At 37.4% G+C, this 21191-nt stretch overlaps 1 protein-coding gene across 2 annotated transcripts in view; it reads right to left on the bottom strand.

The window, feature by feature from the left end:
• Positions 1-21191, bottom strand: part of LOC131691768 (serine/threonine-protein phosphatase rdgC) — a 217539-nt gene that overhangs the window by 48829 nt on the left and 147519 nt on the right. For both annotated transcript variants that reach the window (XM_058978400.1, XM_058978399.1), the window contains exon 3: positions 284-411. In XM_058978400.1, coding sequence (XP_058834383.1) covers positions 284-411 — 128 coding nt within the window. The remainder of the gene's footprint in view (positions 1-283; positions 412-21191) is intronic.

Genomic DNA, 21191 nt, shown 5'->3' with positions numbered 1-21191 from the left:
TGTTTCCAATCAACTTCTTCGCCCAGTTAGTTCATAAGATCCGTAACAGGCTAATAAACCCACATTGATAAATATTTCGAATAGTTTCCATTTGCCAAAAAAAAATATCTTCGCTGAATAATACACATTTCGAACAATTCCCATTGTACGGTTAACCTTCGCGGGACCACCAGTGGACCAGTTAATGCGTAGGCTGGAATGGTTGGAATTTTTCCTGGTCCTTTCATACCACCGACCTGTCCCTGCATTGTTTAAAATAAAATAAATTGAATGCGAAACTCACCCGAACTTGGTCCTGCTCCCCGGCGTATTCGATGCTCTGGAAGATGGTCCACGTGTAGCGGCGACGGATTTCGATCCGTGCCAGAAACCTTCGGTACCAGCGCTGTATCAGGATGGCAGCTTTCATAGCTGTGCGGAGAGAAAGAAAGATAGGGATTGGATGAAAAAATTGTAAGCGATAAAAAAATGATAAAGCTGGAGAGTTCATGAGCGCTTCGGAAACCCAAGCAGAAAGGCTGATGTTAGAAGCTTCCAATGATGGCTGGTTGCGAACGGGGCCAAGATACGTCGAATTAAATGATGTTATAGCTTCCCCATCAAAATTAAATAATACAGAATTATAACATAACGCAATGTTCGTATCAGGTTTCGATAATAGTTAAAATAATAATTGATTTGATTTTATTCTTATGATATTATTGATCGGATTAATAGCATCCTCCCGAAATGCTTTCACTTAAAGCATGTGTCATATAAAAGGGACACGGAGAAATCGATTTTGTTTACCCACATTATTGGTACATCTTAAGTCGGAAAAAGCATGCAGAAACTTTTCGATTGGTCTCGGTAGTGCATTGAAAGAGCTTATAAATAGTTTTATAACAGTGTGGTTAGAGCAGCAGCCTGATCATGCTCGAATGGTAGTAAAGCGTTCCACTCAATCTAAAGTGAAATAAGTGTGGGTTATGGCATCCTGCTTTTCATTCAGTAGGATCTCGCTGGAACTGGCTTGGTACACTGGGCAAGTCCTGCACTTGTGCAGAATCTGAAATAGAGCTCCGAGAGATGAGGAAAAATGACACGAAAATTCGAACCAATTCAGTTTTGAAGAAATTGATTAAGCAGAATTGGGCTTGCGGTTTACAGAAAATGAGCAAAGATTGTCCATTATCGAAGGCGAAAGTCGCGTGTATATTTTTGAAATTGAGTAATGTCACTGTACAAACTGTGCGATAAAAGAAGTGTAATTTTTTTCCTATTGGATCGATGTTACGTCAGCATGATTGTGACCCAAAACATAAATGAATGCTAAACATTTCGAACCGACTGGCACGATAGGGACAGGCGCAAGTTTAAAGAAGTTTTGTATTTCAATAAATAATTCAATTTTAGATTATCCTTCGGGGAACTGAATAATTTAGCGAGCTCGATGACTGCCGTTCGCCATTTAATTTCGCTTTGGGAACATAAAATTGAAATAAAATGCTTGCCATTAGAAAACACAAAACTATTTCAAAAGACATTTCAATATAGATCAACAATTTTTAATCTTTTTGATAGAGAACAGATATTGAAATCCAGTACTGTCTTCCTGCGTGGGAACACTGGGCCCCGCGATGAGGATGGATGCATAAAATCATACTAGCTGTCTGCATTACTGGCGCCATGAAAACATCAAAATAAAAGAGCGGGCCAATCATTGTTTGTTTCGAATAATATTTTGATGAGCATTCTAGGATTAATATACCAGAAGTAGAACATTCTTAACCGTTGTAACCGACGCGGTACCCGGGTACCTTTTTAAGTTTCAATTAATTAAATTCCTATGTTTTATCCATAGCTGGAAATTGAAACTTTGTGACATCTTATTCTATTCTATTCTATTCTAACCCTTACACAGCCAGTATTGAAAAGCATCCTGGAAAACACTGCAGTTATTCTTTAGTGTTTTTCTTGTCAACATTAATATTTGAAGCATATTATAATATGACGCAAATATTAAAACGGCCAGGCCTACTGTGCAGAGTTGGGTTTGAAGATGTTTCAATATTATACGGCAATTGAATTATTCATTTAATGAACAATTCAACCAACGAATCGTTTTGAAACTTGAATGAGGAAGAAACGAGGACAACCGTACCAACCGTTTCAGTTTATAGTGGGTTATGATAAAACGTTGGGAGTGACTTGGCTAAGAAGGTTAATGTCACTCCTTTGGTCCTTTGGGATGGGACAGAGGCATTTACTCCTTGCCCTGGCTATTGAGCCTAGGTTAAAGCGCCTTTACTCGCTCTCCTCCACTTATTCTGATCTCGGTTCTAGATAGGTGTCGCTCTAGATTTGCTCTAATACTTGCACAATCTATATAAAATTGACAGTTCAGAGCAAACCTAGAGTGACTCCGATCTCAAAGCTAAATCAACACTTGAATGCACGTGCGCTTTAAACTTTCATTGTCCTTAGGGGATTATTACGGGAACAAAAAGAAATGGGTATTTTTCCAAGTTTTAGTATTTAAGTACGGGCCCTGTTCGGATCTAGTAAGGATTTATGACCTATAGAAAACTTGAAAATACGAAACTTTGTGACATCTTAGAACTTTACTAAGTCAAGCTTTTGGGTTAATAATACTGTTGATATAGTAAGGGTGGGAATGAGGAGGGGCTCCTGAACTTTTTTACTACGCAACAGGCCGACGTGGGTACCCGGGTACCCACAAAACTAAAATGCCCGTAACTAAGGTAATATCCAACCGATTTCGATACTTTTGACCGTTTTGAGTTCAGGAATTCATCCACTTTTAGACTTGGTAAAAATGAATTGGGTTACTTCATTCAATTCCCGGGAATCCGGGTTTCCATAAGCAGGTTCCAGCGCTGGGGTATTATTTGCGAACTTCAATGGAACACTAGCAATATGGGTATCAAAATTCTTGGAATTGTATCAGTAGGCTGTATCTGGTGGTTTTGGAACCATTTGGTGATTTGACCCCGGAACGGACATTCCGGAGCAGGTTCCCGCGGGGCCCGTGAGTGGCCATTCCATTCCAATTTCATTTTTCAAATTGCCATAGGGTTTCGTAACAATAAAAAACAGACTTCCGAGACAATTTGAAGAGTTTTGATACTCATATTGCTAGTACATTATTAAAATTTATAAATCATATCCTAGTACTGGAACATTACTCCGGAAAATCCGGATTACCTGAAACTAGATCCATTATTCCGGTTCCATTGTACAGAATCAAAAAGTGAACGAGTTCCTGAATCCAAAATATTCAAAAGTGTCCAAATCGGTTAAAGGAAGCCATAGTTATGAGCATTTCAATTTGTGGGTACCCGGGTACCCTCGTTGGCCTGTTAAAGGTGTTTTTTTTGTTGGACACATAACTGTTAAGCTTCTGATTTCAAATTCATTTAATCTGATTAATGTCAAACGCAAAGATAAAATATGAGTCACGGCGACAGACACTCGACCATCCGAAGAATCGTTATTTCTTACCCTGCAGCAAGAAACGCCTGGCTCGAAAAAGTATCATTCTGATTCCAAATCATCTGAGAGGGATTCGCCAACACAATATTGATTGAATTCAAAGGCTTCTATTAGCGAAGTGGAATGTATATTGAAAAACAAAATGTGGGTTTTCTGAAGTCTAATTGTGTCCAGTTCCGTCACATCAGGAACGTGGTACTGCTTAATTACAATTATAATTCTATAACACTTTTGTAAGTTCCGTAGTAGCAAAATAAAGACGAATTTTTGTGACTTCACAAACAAAAAGGCCCAAGAATGATCCCAAACTTCATTGCGGATGGTATGCTTCGGACCCGCGGGGAATCCTTCAAAAGTCATCGGACCTCGAGTCGCTCTCGCTTCAGTTTCCGTAGTGGTAAGGGCGACGGCGGTTACATAGTGGCAGTTTGTGGCTGATCGGAAATTTAGTAGTTATTATAGTATTTCAACCGAGTTGTACATGTAAATATACGGTACAAATAAGTCGTATACAATGCGCAAATATGCTGTATACGGACAAAAGTGGAGGCAATATATATACTTTGATATAAAATTGGGTTTTAATATACGATGTAAACTGTACATAAATGCGACTGTGCTCGGTACTTAGTCCGATTCCATATGGCAAGAGACTGACACTTTTTATACACTCTTGCGACTCAAAACAGTACTATATACGATTACATCAGGGTTTTGTAAAATTTTAATATAAAATAACAGTTAAGAAAGAATGAGACACATTTTCCTACCACATGCTTTTTGTGAACGAGAATCAATTTAAAATTTTCGCATCCAAAAACGCTCCAGAATTTTTTTCCTACAAATAGGTTCACTCGGTCTCGAACCCTGACGTATCAGCGGCATACCTTCCACTTTTCTGATATACGACTTCGTCTATGCGAGCACGAGATAACTAACTCACCTATCATAACATACTTTCAATGATATCCGAAATGTATTGTTACCAAATCATATATTATAACGTCTTACTTGTACTGATGAAAACATACATATATGTCCATATGTACATATAGAAATTCAATTAATGTAAAATTGGTATAAATTCTATAAAAGTAAAGAAGCTATACGTCTTTGCCACAAACATTGAAAGGAATGCCTCGATTATTTTAAATAAATTGTAATTATATAAATAAGTACCATTTGCTTCGGTCCTACGAAACATATATACTGCCCATCAGTTTATATGTTTCGTAGAATCAGTCCCATAAAGATAGGAAAATCAATAGAAGATGGAACACATATTTGCGATCATGAATAATATATAAGTAGTTGGCGTAAGAAACCCCATTGGTATTTTTTTGCCTTTTGTTCAATAAGTAGTTTTCGTCAATAGATACCCAATAAAATGGTTTGCGAAATTTATCAAATCATAGAAATAAATGAATCAATGATATTAACTGTTTTAAAATTTACTTTAGGATACACTTTAGTTGTAAAATGTTTCGAGTTCTGTGCATACTATCCACGCTTTTTATATTTTATAAGTACCCGCTCCAGTCTTGAAATTAACTTAAGCTGTTTATAAACTACATATAGAAAAACTCATAATTTTAACTATTACCTAAATGTCTTGTTCATATTCCCACGGTTCTAAGTTCTTATTTATTGTACGATCATGCTGGTATGGGAACGAATTGAAGGCAATATGAACATATAACTGAGACCCTCTTTTTTACAAAGTATTGATTCATTTTTTCGAAAACTTGACAGAACTGGTATTTTATTTTGGAGATTGAATTCAAATCGGTACCAAGCCAGCATTTCATACGAAATTAGACCCACCACCCTTTGCTTTACGATTAAATGAAAACCGCGTAAATTTCAAAATCCGCGTAAAAAAACCGCGTAAAAAACCTGAGTGTACTTGGATTAATTTGGCTATTACCGACATATACTTGTGTAGTGGTAATTGTGGCATATTACTGCACTAATAACGATCCTTTTTATACATTATATGACTTAGTTTGCACTCATATACGAGAATCGTAAAGGAGTCATTACAACGCAATAGTTAAGATAAATTTTGTATAATGCGTATAACCATCATACGATTCGGATAAAAATTTCACACTTAAACGATTTTTGTTGGTCATCACTATACGACACCTGGTTAATTGGGATATCATCGAGAAGACAATTCCACACAAAGTAAGAATTTAAATGTCCTCAACGCCGAAGGAAGTTCCGAACTATTGCAAAGTTTCCGGTCCCGTCCAGTGCTATCGCCATTTAAGGGGATCCTCTTATATAATTGTGGCAAAAAGTACCTAATAGTTTTTTGAAGCAGTAAAATGACTTAGACATGTGCGCTATTCTGTAAAATGTTTCATCTACAAAATACAAATTTTCGAGTGCAAGGTGTCAAAAATGGCGGCTTTCTCGGAACAAGATTTTTCGAATCTGCGGGCCTTCTCGTTTTTGAACCATCCAATCAATCAACTTCGGGATTTGCCTACCTAAAAGAAGACAACATTCTCGGGCGCTGTAACCTACAAAGTCGCAACATTTTGATCATTAACGATTTTTTACAGCCGGCCAATATGGAAAAACCATGCGAAAAAACGATACTTTATTTTCAAGTGACCGCCATTTTGTTTCCATATCGAATTTTTTATGTTTTACGGAACGTAATCTTCAAGATCGTTTTGGTTTGCTGCTTGTAGACGACGAATTGCGACCTGTACCGTGCCCACAGATGAGGTCGGTTTTCAAAACACCTTTTGCTGGAGCGGCCATTTTAGACGCCATTTTTGACAACTTACAATCGAAAATTTTTATTTTATAGATAAAACTTTAATAAGAATTTTGCAGAATAGCGCACATGTCGAAGTAATTTTACTTTTCCAAAAATAATATTAAACATTAGGTACTTTTTGCACAATTACATTAGAGGACCCCCTTAAATTATAGCCTACTAGAGCAATGATAAAAGCCAATTCTGTTCTTAAGTAGATCCATCCATGATAAACTCCCAACGGTAACCACACCGTTGATTTCAACTTTGTGAGCAGGCATGCAGAGGCGGTAGTCCTTCATAAAAGACTCGTCGCCAATAGCGTCAGTTGCTTGCTTTAGACAGTATGTATATCACATTTTTAGCTTATCTATGCAAACTTTCGATATATTAGTAACGACTACGATCCGACCGAGTTCAATGTGCATGATTTTAAACAAGAAATCGGAGTTCTTGATGAGGAATTTGGTTCGACATTCATTATTTTCAGGAAATTTATGAACGAGTCTTAAGCCCTGGACAAAGTGAAAACTTAATTGTTTTTTTCTGAGTTATGATGCGCCATAATAAACAATCCACCAACCAGGTCATTACTACTAAAAATGGTCTACTCAGTGTATTGGTCTAATGTCAACTGATTACTATACAATTCAAGATATGCAGCGATAGTCAAATGCGAACAAGCTTTGATAATTTCTTTTGGAAATCGAGTTTTTCGTTGTTTTTACAAGCTCCCAACTAAATAGCTATAACGGTTACTGCAGGAAAAAGATTCAAATACATTCTTCGGATAGTTCTATAATAGTGGTGGATTTATTTCCTTTATTAACCCTAGAACGGTTCTGTGGGGTACATTTGTACCTCAGAGCTATTTGCAATCCGTTTATTCCGTTACGGTTTATCATCAATTTGATTATTAAACTTCCATTAAAGCAGATGGAACTTATTTGATTCACTTGACCAACTTAACAGTACCCGCTTAAAGTTTGTCTGGGGTACAAATGTACCCCACAAAACCGTTTACGTTATGAAAAAAGTTGGACTAAATTCATCTATGCACTTTGTAGGACTTTAATCGAAGAATTTAAATCCACTTACATTTTTGATGCAATCACTTTAACAATCAGAAATATCCTGTAGTCAATGATGCACTAAAATCAAATCAAAAGTTGTAAAAACACACTTATTGTCGTTTGAGCATCTCAGTGTAGACTAATAAAATGCTGTCATGCCACCATTATGATTATTTTTGATGCTCTACACGACAACACTGTTATTAGTTCGCGTTGTGCTTCCGATTTTCGATAACAGAGGGGGGTCGGGTTTACCCAACGGTCGGATTTGCCCCACCTTACCCTACATAATTCGGAAAAATTATAATATCTTTTTTTAAAACCAAAATATCGATACAGAGTAAGCGAGAAAATTGTGTAAAATTGTACAAGCTTCAATATTACTGAACAATACTATCTGTTATTTGATATAATAAAGCTACTATAGCAAAGTAACTAGAAAATGCGCTCGGATCGCTATCGTAATTTTTGCGGTCCGGTTTTTCAATAATTTACTACTTGTTCGAAAGGTAATTTAACAATCTTATCAACGCAGTACAGATGGTCAAGATCGGTTCGAAACTACCGAAGCTATGGCAATATTAAGAAAAAAAATTTTTTTTACGTATTTTAAAGACTGCTTTTAATGGATTATAATAAAACTATCCATTTTAATAATAAATTGAATAAAAATTAGGCATATTAGAGCGATTTTAGTGCTGGGGTACGAATGTACCCCACAAAACCGTTTACGTATAGAAAAAGTCACGAAACCGTTGTAGGTTTGTCTGTCCAGTAGAACAATCTGCGCGTCAAGTCTGTTGAAAAATCGCTCCATCCGTCGCTTCAAACATTTTTCGCGAAATAGTTTGAGAAATCGCGGTAGAATGAATATCCAAGCTCAAAAAGCCCTCGGCAACAAGGTTCTAGAGCGAAAATGACAGAACGTCTCCCTGAGGACAGCCGACAATAATCAATTTCCTTATCTCCTCTGTCTCAGTGACAAGCTTACTAAGCATTGCGTTTATCCAACCCGAGACACATGCAGATACCCCATGACCGCGATTCCATCTTTTCCGCGCAATTTGTATGGAGCAAAGCCGGTTGTTCACTTGACCGATTCAGTGGTAACAGTGGCATTGTTCAGATCCGGATCGATAAAACCTAGAAAGTGTGCGTCGAAGAGACAATTAAGAACATCATTTTTGTCCGTCACAAAAACACCATCTCTGGTTTTAAAGGAGTTTATCTGAAAATCTTTCAATTTTGAGAGAATTTTATTTAATCTGCTGGCCTTGTATAAACTAGAGACAGGTTTTGCCTACCGGCTCGCTCTGCAGATCTAAGACATTTCTTATACACACTACGAGCTGACCTGAAAGCCCTAGAGTCATCACGCTGATCCTGGTTCCAATCCCTTCTCATGTGCTTCTTCATTCTTTCAAGCTCAGCCCTAGACCGAGGGTTTATTTAACAATACGAAGTGAATAAGCTTCTTCGTTGGATGCCACCATGGATGAGTTTGTCATATCCACGACGTCATCTAAGTCGTCAAGTTTACTAATTTGTTGGATAATATCCATTAAATTTAGTCGCCAAGTTTTCCGAAAAGAGGTCCCAGTTTGTAGATTTAGGATTACGATATTTTACCACATTGAAGGTGACATTAAGATGATCGAAGAATATATACTTATGATCGGATAGAGTCGGTTCAGTTTCATTTCGAACCTGCCAATTGCCAATCTCATGCGATTTTGTGAACTATTTTACGGGCACATATGGTTGGGCGTGACTATTATCCTAGAAATCATGAACAAGTTCATGTTTCCATTAATAAGATTGCAAGAGTACGAGTACGAATGTTGAGTTGTGATTATTATACTAGGAAACATGAACTAGTTTGCGAATACATGAACATTATTTCATGATTTTGTGAAATATTTCACTAGCACGAAAGGTGGGTTTAGACTCATACACTAATCTATCTATCTATCTATCTATCTATCTATCTATCTATCTATCTATCTATCTATCTATCTATCTATCTATCTATCTATCTATCTATCTATCTATCTATCTATCTATCTATCTATCTATTCTATCTATATATATAAAAGTCAAAGTTTGTATGTATATGATTTATAGACTCCCAAACGGCTTAACCGATTTCCGTAAAAATTTGCACACAGTAGGTATTTGGTATGGGGCGTGTTTGTGTGCTATTAGTTGGAGATTATCTGCCCGCCAGATGGCGCTTTGGAACAAATTGTGTTTTCCTCTTATTTCGCAGAGTGTCGCAGCAACGCGCGATGGGTATTAGCTAGTATATAATAATCATGAATATTTGAATAATATACTAAGATTTTGTGAACCATTTCACGAGCACTGATATTGAAGTCTGGTAATATATTAGAAATCATGAACTAGTTCACGACGATTAAAATAATTCATGACCGAATTTCCGAGCTTCGTGGTATAATTCACGGAAAATATGTTTCGATTTTGTGAACTAATTCAAAACCACGAAAATCAGACTATGTTCCAGATGCAATTGATCATGAACCAGTTCATATCGTATAGTGGGACTCTAAATAACATTCCTAAATCTATGAAAAAATCATGAGTCAACCTTGGGTTTCGTGAGTAATGTTCATCAAGTTGTGATAGAAAATCGATTTAGTAATGACATGGCGGAAACCGTGACTGAAGATCACAAAGCAAAAACAAATATCTCTACTAATAAAAACGTTATGCAAGCGTTACTGGAGGGAAATTGAACATAATCATAAAACACGTGATTTTTGTTTATGATCTTGTTTTCATAACATAAAACATGCTTATTCCAGAATTCATGACACTTTAATCATGATTTTGGAAACATTTTTTTCCGTGCACGGTCGCACAGAAAATATCCATATAAACTGGTACCACCATGATATCAAAATGATGACAAAATTGTTAAAATGGGTGCAAAATCACTTGGATTTGTCAGTCTAGATCGCTAATGGCCAACCAAAGTCGCTGTTGAACACATTGCCCCCCTTCGACGGTTTTTGTATCCATATACATAAACAGAAATTGGAATAAGTTCAAAGGAAAACTTGAAAAATCGGATTTGTATTTTTGATACCATATCGTCGCTGTTGTGCTATCTTATGACAAACGCCATTTTGGGGTAAACTGAGTTAGATCTCTACAAAGCGACGTTTACAGAATTTTGACATTCTGCTTAGTTACTAAGATATAGAGAGAAACGTGCCGAGAAATTTTTAATTTTTTGCTTCAAATGACTGTGTCTGGGGATTGGCTCAAGTTATCTTGATGTGTAAGGAGTTTTTATATGTAAAACTATCTGAGAAACACAATGGCATAATCATTTTCAAAACAAAAATGCAAGAATCGCGATAAAAATGCAATTTAAGTTATAAACTGGAAATATAGCATATTTGGCAACACTGTAACCAAAAATAAATATTTTTTCTAGATTCCCTGACTCATTTCCTTCAAAATGCATCTCATCGATTGTTTATAGACTGAATGAAACCAAAGATATGAATAAAAGTTAATAATTAATGTTTTTCTAAGGAAAATTTTCCATGCACGATTATGACACGCCATACAAATTTTGTCATCAATACACACCTATGACACGTGCGAGTGCGACTTTTGATTACATTTATAGTAAAAACTCGCAACATAGTCATCTGATCTTCGTAATATTTGAGAGATTAATACAGAATAGATAGAAGCATCAATTGTCTTCTTTGAATTGTTTGTGCCATTTATAAGTTTCAAGATACTCAATCTCAAACTTTAACCGTTTTGTGTCCGACGCGGTACCCGGGTACCTTTTTAAGTTTCAATTAATTAAATTCCTATGTTTTATCCATAGCTGGAAATTGAAACTTTGTGACATCTTAGAACTTCACTAAGTCAAGCTTTTGGGTTAATAATATGGTTGATATAGTATGGGTGGGAATGAGGAGGGGCTCCTGAATTTTTTTTACTACGTAACAGGCCGACGTGGGTACCCGGGTACCCACAAAACTAAAATGCCCGTAACTAAGGTAATATCCAACCGATTTCGACACTTTTGGCCGTTTTGGTTTCAGGAACTCATCCACTTTTGGACTTGGTAAAAATGAATCGGGTTACTTCATTCGGTTCTCGGGAATCCGGGTTTTCGGAAGCAGGTTCCAGTGCTGGGGTACTATTTGCGAACTTCAATGGAATACTAGCAATATGGGTATCAAAATTCTTGGAATTGCATCAGTAGGCTGTATCTCGTGGTTTTGGAACCATTTGGTGATTTGACTCCGGAACGCACATTCCGGAGCACGTTCCCGTGGGGCCGTGAGTGGCCATTCCATTCCAATTCCATTTTTCAAATTGCCATACGGCCCCGTAACAATAAAAAACAGACTTTCGAGACAATTTGAAAAGTTTTGATACTCATATTGCTAGTACATTATTAAAATTTACAAATCATATCCTAATACTGGAACATTACTCCGGAAAATCCGGATTACCATAAACCAGATCCATTATACCGGTCCTATTGTACAGAACCAAAAAGTGGACGAGTTCCTGAATCCAAAATATCTAAAATTGTCCAAATCGGTTAAAGGAAGCCATAGTTATGAGCATTTCAATTTGTGAGTACCCTGGTACCCTCGTTGGCCTGTTAAAGGTGTTTTTTTGGTTGGACACATAACTGTTAAAAAGCGTTTTTCTCGAAATGTGCAAAATGGCGCTTGTCATAAGATAGCACAACAGCGACTATATGTCTATAAATTGCAGGAAACGTCGAAATTTGATGCAATCTCGAAATTTGTTTTCGAGAATCGGCTTTCTGGACTTAGTTAATTTGGCACATGTTTGCTTTTCTCACAGTGAAAGGATATATAAGCACTCTGAAAATCCGTCCCCCCATTACACTCAGTAGATAATATAAATAACGGGGCCTTGCCGGAATCCCATGATAAAAATAGCAATGTCGCCTTTTGTGGTATTTATTCCGTAACCCAATGCCAATCTTGTTTAGGAGTACCGCAACCTCAAAGATCTACTGCGCCAACAATAGATCGCTTCAACGAAATCAGTCGTTTTAGGGCACCCTTCGTAAATCTACCAGATAATGAAAATAACATTTCCTAAAAATACCGCTATGAATAAAAATAAATTGGATTAGGAAGCACCAGCCCGCAATGGTCTCCGTACAACATTTCCGCATCGCACTTTGCACGGTGTATCCAATTCTAACCGACCGGAAACCGCCTTTCCGCGATTAGGACCGGGCTGTTTCCTAAGTTCTTATCTCTCGTTTCCATCCATTAACTAGTTTTCCTTTCTCCGGTACAATGTCCGTGTGTAAATGCGGACACATGCAATCATAAATTCACAACAAACACAGCAAATCCGCGGCGTGAAAGGTGCGAAATGGTTCGCTCGTCACGTGTCCCAGGAGAAGCCGGATAAAAAAAAATGACAAAATTGGAGGTTGTAGCGGGGAGTTTTTTTCCGCAGTCGGAAAATATCCCGCACTTCTGCTCGTTTGGCTTACTTTTATTTTCATTTGGCCGTAACGTAGCATGTGGTTCATTATCAAAGGATAACAATATTTTACCGGATATGGAATAGAGTCGGAGGAACAAAACTGTAGCAGTCAAATGGGTTGATGCAAGATAAAAAAATGTTATTCAGCGGTATACCTCATTGAAAATGTATTTCTGTTGAATGCGGGTTTGCTCTTCGGTGGTCTTTGAAAAAAGTTGTCACAAAAAAATTGGTCGAGGCGAGGAACTACCTGGATGATTTTTTTTACTCACACAATTTTAATGATATTGGGAGGATGTAGGAGGATAGTCTGTGAGTTTAATATATATTAATTAAAAATGTCAGAACAGAAATATTTACTATTCTCAACGTGCATATTTCTACTGGAATGTTGCAATAACTTGCATATTTAAATCTTGGCAATACATCAAAGGCTACAAAACTGCGAGACTCGTAGCTACCTATCGAAAATTATTTTCCCCCAGAAGCAATACAACAGTGAAAACGAATAGCTTCACGTCCGGATGAAAGCCGGCTGAATTTAGGCAGAGCTCAGTATATTTGTATTCTATCTCTGAACACATTCCAAATCGAGTATTCACAGCTGTTTTACCTATAGACAAGCAGCGAATCGCGGAATGGAACTGTTTGATTGCTGCTATACGGTTGGAAAATATCTGGCGTTCATTGGGCGTATAAAAACATCAGAGAAAGTTAATTGGCGACAGCTGCTGATGAATCTGCGCAATAATGAACGACTCTGCTGGTTGCGGGAACTGAAGTTCTGCTAGGTTGTCATTACTGATGAAAGTTGGTGGTTCGCGCCATTGATGCTGTTGGTTTTGAGCAATTTTAAAAATATCTGCAGTGCGGGTTTATGATTTTTTGCCAAATCATTCGTGTTTTAGTACCCATCCGGATATTAACATGCTTGTCTAGATCTAACATGAACAACGTGGCCGTCGAAAAATGTGGAAAATCATTCTTTCAAAATATCAATACATGTCTGTAGAAGTGTAAATGCATTGTGGAAGGTGGACGTCATCAATATCCAGACAACGTGATAGGTTGTTTTGCGGATGACGGACTCTACCCGTTTTTTCCACATCCTTTGACCGAATGAAATAATGGAGCGTTTGTTTTCGTTCTGCTAAAAGAATTTTTGTCTATAGCTGTTTGGTAGTTTGTGGCCGGCCGAACGGACTTGTTTTGTTATTCTGTCATATAATGAGTAAATAGATAATGGTCCTCCCTGTTACCATCCTACACTGTTCCTTGCTCCTTTCCAATAACTCCCGTAATTTCTATCACACCATTCGTTATTTTGATGTTCCTACTTTACTTTGCTCCAGGTCCGTGCATTATGGACATTCTCTAAGCAAAACCTACCTAATGGGAAACGGATGTCGAACAAGATTCGTTGTTAAAGGATTCGGTTATCCATTCGAAACGTAGCTAGAGGGAAGGGGGCTAGGGGGCTAAAGCCCCCTCCCGAATTTTTTAAAAAATAAACTTAAAAAACCTGTTTTAATCCACCTAGAGGTGCAATTGTGCCTTTCTCATTTCTCCAAGCTATGATTTAATAGCTGGTTCGTACAATATAACATTATGGAAATGTCTTTCATTCTTATTACACTTGGTAAGTATATATAAGAGCACCTTTTTGCATTCATCGCGGTATCGGTTTGAATCGGAGTTTTCTATGTGATCGCACTCCACAACCCGTAACTCTGGAGCTGGAAGTTGGATGGAGATGGAATTTAATATCAGTTTCCGGGGACGCAACACCTTTCATTTGAGACTAAGTTGATCAAATCGGTCTAGCCATTTTCGAGAAACCAATATAACCGTTATTCTGAATTTGGATGCTTCCGAATCCGTCGATAGTGGCCAGTGTAGCCAAAGAGACTTTGAATTACTGTTGGGGACCTAGATCTACAAATTCAACAGTTGTGTTTACATTTTGGAAAAAAATTCACCTTTTTACATTCATCGCAGAATTCGTTAGAATCGGGATTTGCTGCGTGATCGTACGTATCATCCTGTAATTCAGGAACCAGAACTCGGATCCACACAAAATTCAACAGCAGCTGATGGACCTTTCATTTAAAATCAAGTTTGTCAAAATCGGTTCAGAAAATTCCGAGAAACCGATGTGGACAAATCAACAAATTTTGTTTTGTAACCATACTCTTCAACTCGTAATCCAAAACAAGATATCGGTTGAAAATGAAATTCAATAGCAACCTATGGGAATATTATACCTTTCATTTGAATCTTAGTTTGTAAAAATCGGTTCAACCATCTCCGAGAAACCGATGTGGACATTTTGTTAACAAATCCGCACATACACACACACACACATACATACATACACACATACATACAAACACACATACATACACACATACAAACACACATACATACACACAGATATTTTGCGATCCCGGCGAACTGAGTCGAATGTTATATGAGACTCGGCCCTCCGGGTCTCGGTTAGAAAGTCGGTTTTTGGAGCAATTGCATAACCTTTCTATATGAGAAAGGCAAAAGAATAATATTTAATTAGCTTAATCAGCATGAGTTCAATGTTATCTTCATGTGCTTATATTTTGAAATGTTGGTGGAATGGATTTGAAAGTGGAGGGAATGGGGGGTTAGTAGAGTGGGAGTGGAGGATGAGTCAGAAATCCTTCATCTTATTTCGGCATACGGGGTGGATGAAGGAAATGCGGGCATGAGGGTGGTCCAAGGGGAGGGGAATGATGAAGGAGGGAGGTGTAAGGGCAAGGCGGGGAGAAGGGCGGCGACGCAATACTCAACTGCATATTTTGCCTTCTATTTGAGACTTGGTTTGAGAAAATCGGGTCAGTCATCACCGAAGAACCGATGTGACATTAATTGTGGAATATGCCCGGAATTCCGGACTTCCGGAATCGTCGATAGTGGACAATATATTCAAAGAATGTTTGATTGGCAATCGGTGATCTAGATCTGCGATTAGAAGTAATTTGGTGACCATTTCAATAGTTTTTAGCCTTTGAGGTATTACGATTGTACCGATTTATATGGGAAATTCCAGTGTATCCTTACTAACACCCCTGTAACTCCGGAAGCAAGAGTCAGAACCGAATGAAATTCAGCAGCAGTTAACGGTATTACTGTATCTTTCATTTGAAATCAAGTTTGTAAAAATCGGTAGAGAATTCGTTGGGGAATGGGTGTGATATTAGCTTAGGAACTTGGCGAGTTCCCCGGGGGCGCATGAACCATCATAGGTGACCAATGTGGTCAAAGCTGCTTTAATTGATCATTAGTGATCCAGACCCGCAAACTAGAGTAATGTTACATCAATTTTAATATGTTTTACATCATTTTAACATCATGGTGGTACCAGTTTGTATGGGAATTTGCTGGGTTACCGCACTCTTCAACCCGTAACTCCGGAACCGGAAGTCGGATCAACTAAAAATTCAATAGCAGCTTATGGGAGCGTTATACCTTTCATATGAAACTAAGTTTGCGAAAATCGGTTCAGCCATCTCTGAGAAAATTGTGTGAGTTTAAATGGCACACACACATACACACACATACACACATACATACACACACAGACATTTGCCGATCTCGACGAACTGAATCGAATGGTGTATGACACTCGGCCCTCCGGGCCTCGGTTAAAAAGTCGATTTTTACAGTGATTGCATAGCCTTTCTTTATATGAGAAAGGTAAAACATGATTATCAACAATTTTTAACAATTTTGTAGCTCGTTTGGTGTGAACAAATTATTGAGAAAATGTTAAAGAAGACTGCTGTTTACAACAACCAAAACCAATGGTCACGATACTTAGTACTGTCCAAGCCAGTGCGAAACGAACGACAAATATAGTTTCTTTTGTATTGTGTGCCTTGTCTGACGGATAAAGGAAACTTTTACTATACTTCTTGTCCTAGTAATCTGTACAGATAAGTGAGTTGCAGAAGCAAGAAGTTGTGCTCCCACCTACTGTGATTATTGATGACTCGCATAAGACCGAGTACACCCAGGTTTTTTTTACGCGGGGGATACGTACTGTATCTGCGTAAAAAACCGCGTTAATTGAAAAATTCGTGTAAAAAAACGCGTTAATTCGAAAATCCGCGTGGATTTTCGAATCAACGCGGTTTTTTACGCGATACGTATCCCCCGCGTAATTTAAAACACATGATTATGTGTGACAATGCTATAATTCAGAACTTGAAATGGATTCTCTGGTTACAAGATCGGATATCGCTTATTGCAGATGCAGCTACATGAGAAATGCAGTACAAAATTTAATGCGATAGGACAATTACACATAGTATTCTTTGTAAATATCGAAGACAAACTCGTACGTTCCAGTTCTGTGAAAAAACGGCACATTACGGTTTACCCTGATCAGAAACCGCTGAACACAAACAATTACCAAATTTGTGGCACCTGTCCAGGTAATAGTGACAAAAGGCAAAAGTTGCGTCAAGTATTTCAAAATCTACAGCCAGCACAATCATTGAGGAAATACACACTCAAAAAGGCAACAAGCAAGCAAGTTTGCGAGCACCTTACGTCTTCGTTACCCGCACAACGCTCAGCGTTAGGTGTAACAACTTTAATTGCAATTGTTTCCCAAATTTTGTTAAAACATCAAAAATAATTGCAGCATTACAGCTTTCTTCGAGCAGTTATGAATCTCTTCCAATGTGGATGGTGATTGTTAATAAAAAACTTGAACTAATTAAAAACGAACCAATTACTGAGCAGATTAGTGTCAAAATATTTGAATTGACTTATGGGGATTTTCATTGAATAACTCCGAGGTGGTGGATTGCACTGCTGTTACATGTTCTAGTACAAGAGCAGGATACTAGACGTGTTTCATTCCCACTTCTGCTAGGAAGTGCAAAACCAGTGCGATTCACTGCCCCAGTGTTTTTCAATGAAAAACGACATTAGAAAGTGTAACTGCAAGCATCATAGCAAATCCAACTGCTAGAAGGAACTAGGTAGGGCTTACACAGTGCCGCTGACAAAACTTTTGCAAAAGGTTCACAGGAATCGGATAAATTGCATTAATTTTAAAACAGAGAAATCTAAAAGAACGTCTCTTTGGCACAGGAGAAGCTAGTTCGATGTGTTCTCTTTGATTTTTGTCGGAAGCAAGTGTGATTCTAAAATTACTGAGCTCACCCATATTTATAGGTTCTAGTTATTTTGGTGATGTCATCAATTTTAACATTAAACAAAATTACGTAAACTGGTAGATAACAGTAATCAGTACTAACAGATTTCATTTCGATTAGTGAAATCAAAAAATTCCGAACATAAACAATATACTTAAACATTGCTTAATCTAGGTAATATTATCGAGTTTGAACGGTTTTGCAAGATTTCAATGCAATAGAGCTGAAGTCTTATTTATGCTTTGTAGAGTAGTAGTTTTTTGCACAGAAGAAAAATAACTGGTCTGCCTTTTGCTATAGTTTCAAGGATCTAGTAGATGAATTGCTTAGAAAAATCAGCCTGTCTAATGGTACAAAAAGTATCAATTTAACAAAAAATAGGATCTGTTAAAAAATCTGAATAATTAATGGATAAATCATCAGTTTTTCTCTCTTGTCTGATAATATCGCCGCAAATATTCTTTAATGTATTATCATTTAAATTGAAAATATTATAAATTTACATCTACAAATCGCGTTTCTCCGCATCTACAAACCGCCTACCTGATCAAAAGATTGGTAGAGAATTCCAACATTCTCTTGTATTTGTATTTAAATATTTGAAATCCAACTGACACTGAGTCTTATCGGGAATCAGGAATCAGTAGCGACTGGCTCAAATGGCACGTTCCCCACGTTTATCGGAGATTTATTCCATACTAGGATTTGTGTTTTCGTCATTTCCCTGATGGGCAGGATTGGGAAAGTGGTAAGGTTAGGGATAAGGAAAATAACGACACAGAGAACATAGACAACACGGAAGTATTCTTCATTCCCAAGCGAAAAAAAACACTTCTCGATAAGCGGATATATCAACACCCCCGGGGGGATATTGAGATAACAGAAAGACAACGCCCCCGAAAAGATATTGACATTCAAATTCGGCTTAAACCGATTTAGGTTTACAAAACCATCGTCGTGACATTTGGAAGACATAGTTCAGTTTATAACTCTTTTTCGTTAGAAATTTTAGAGAACGGTCGTCGATACTGCAAAAACACATCTGTATTTTTCCTGTAAGCGCCTTGATTCTCAGAATTTCCCAGCAAACTACCCACGAACCAGGATTACGGAACTCTAGCATCAAAACATCAGTACTCTTCAAACATTCCTTGAGATTCCACGGAATGTAAAGGAATACCTTATCCTAGTGAAGGCTATATGGTTCGACAATAAAACGAAAGTTCCCTGCCGTCTCACTTATCTCCTCCAATTTCTATTTCAGCCAGGTACAGCTTTCTTCGTTATCCGGAGAGAACTAAACAATACCATACCTAACCAAACTCAATGAAATTGGGGATGAATGAGTTAGAAGGGATTGAAAGGAGACACCCGTGAAGATCTTTTAACAGATCATCCTTCAGCGTAATCGAAAAGTGACCTTTCTGTAACCTTGCTTGCAATCGATAACAATTGAAACTCGAAGACTCTATACATTAGCCGAAGCATTGTTGAAGAGAGCACCTCTGTGCTTGTGCTTCTTTTCTTTGATTTTGTTCAATATTTCCCCATTTTAAAGTATTAGAAGAAGCACGTTTCTCGCAACTACCAGTATTCACACCTAATGTTGTGGGAAGTGACTCAATTTTCGATTCCTCGAAAATTCAAAAATGATCTAGACGCACCAAAGGTTTCATCAAAACGAGTGGGAATTCACAATCTAGCAAAGCCCATGCAATTAAATCCAATTTTTTCTACCACTTATTTAAAATTGAATTATCACAGAACCACAAGAGGTTGCTACACCTAGGCGTTCAAATGAGCATGTACTTATGGTCAGATAACGGAGGTTCGAGCTCGTCGGGTACGAGCCAGTTTGCCAACTCATGCTTAATACAGTCAGAGCAGAGTTACATCTAACACCTCTTCTCTGCCAAACCGTGCAAATGTTGGGTGGTTTGTTACATTGAGTATGTGCAAATTTGTGCTACTTTAATAGTCCATTAATTCGGTGCCTCTCAAATTGAAGTCTGAGCTGCCTCAAATTATATGGAGCATCACTGCCAATTATGAGTAGAAACCCATTTCTGCCATAGTATGATACGATCCTTTTGAAATCATCAGAAGGTGATGATTCCTATGAACCTGATCAGAAGATTTGTAGCGAATTTCAACATTCTCTAGCCGCGCTTAAGGGACCACTTCAATGGAAAAAAATATGTTGACAGCGAAAATATTCTAGGAACACTGTTGGTTACTATGATTATTTTGACAAAACATGCTAGGCAAAAATCTAGCGTTTCATTTAAAAAAGTCGTTTTTGACAAATATTTATACAATGTTCAGCAACAAACACGCACGAAAAATAATTTGAGTACTGCGTAGCTGACACCGACCGAAGCATCGTGTGGCTCATACTTTGTTACTTATTTTGTTGGATTTATACAAGGCAAAGTAATAGATAACGGTATACTGAAGAGAGACAGAGAGTTCCATCAGTACACGCAAAGAGACAGTAGAACTTTTCCTAGAAGGGCAAAGTAATACTAAATACCAAAAATACAACCTTTATTTTATTACTATACGAAATCTGTAGTAAGTTTGTATTTTTCTACGTAGATGAATTTAAAAATCAATCACTCAAAAGTGACTAATCTATTAAATTCATTACATCCATTCAATTCATTTGACCCTGGTCACCCTTTTTGTAAGGACCTAATTTTGTTTCATGGAACACTTATTTTAAGAAACTGTCATGGTTTTGTTTGGCGTTTTTGCTTGACCCCGAAACTGAGTCAGGTTCTAACCCCAACTGTTGTCAGTGCATACATTTTGTCAGCAGTTGTGTTTAGACACTGACTCAGTTTGGTGGTAAATTTTGACAAATTTTACGTTTACCACCCGTTAGTTAAAAAACTCAACTCGTTCAAATAAGTATAACATACATGTAGTTTATCAAAGAAATCGTAATAATAATCAAAGATATGATAAAATCATTAATATACTTGGAATACATAGAATCACAAACATGACAGAGAAGAAGTGTAAAGAACGTAAACGTAATTCATGAATCCTAATATGTTAGGCACGATTCAATATCAGTGCTAGTTCACAAAATCAACAAATATTATT

Source organism: Topomyia yanbarensis, chromosome 3, assembly GCF_030247195.1.
Source record: "Topomyia yanbarensis strain Yona2022 chromosome 3, ASM3024719v1, whole genome shotgun sequence".
NCBI classification, from domain to species: Eukaryota; Metazoa; Arthropoda; class Insecta; order Diptera; family Culicidae; genus Topomyia; species Topomyia yanbarensis.
Note: the sequence above shows the minus strand (reverse complement) of the source record. Positions and strands in the feature narration are given on the sequence as shown.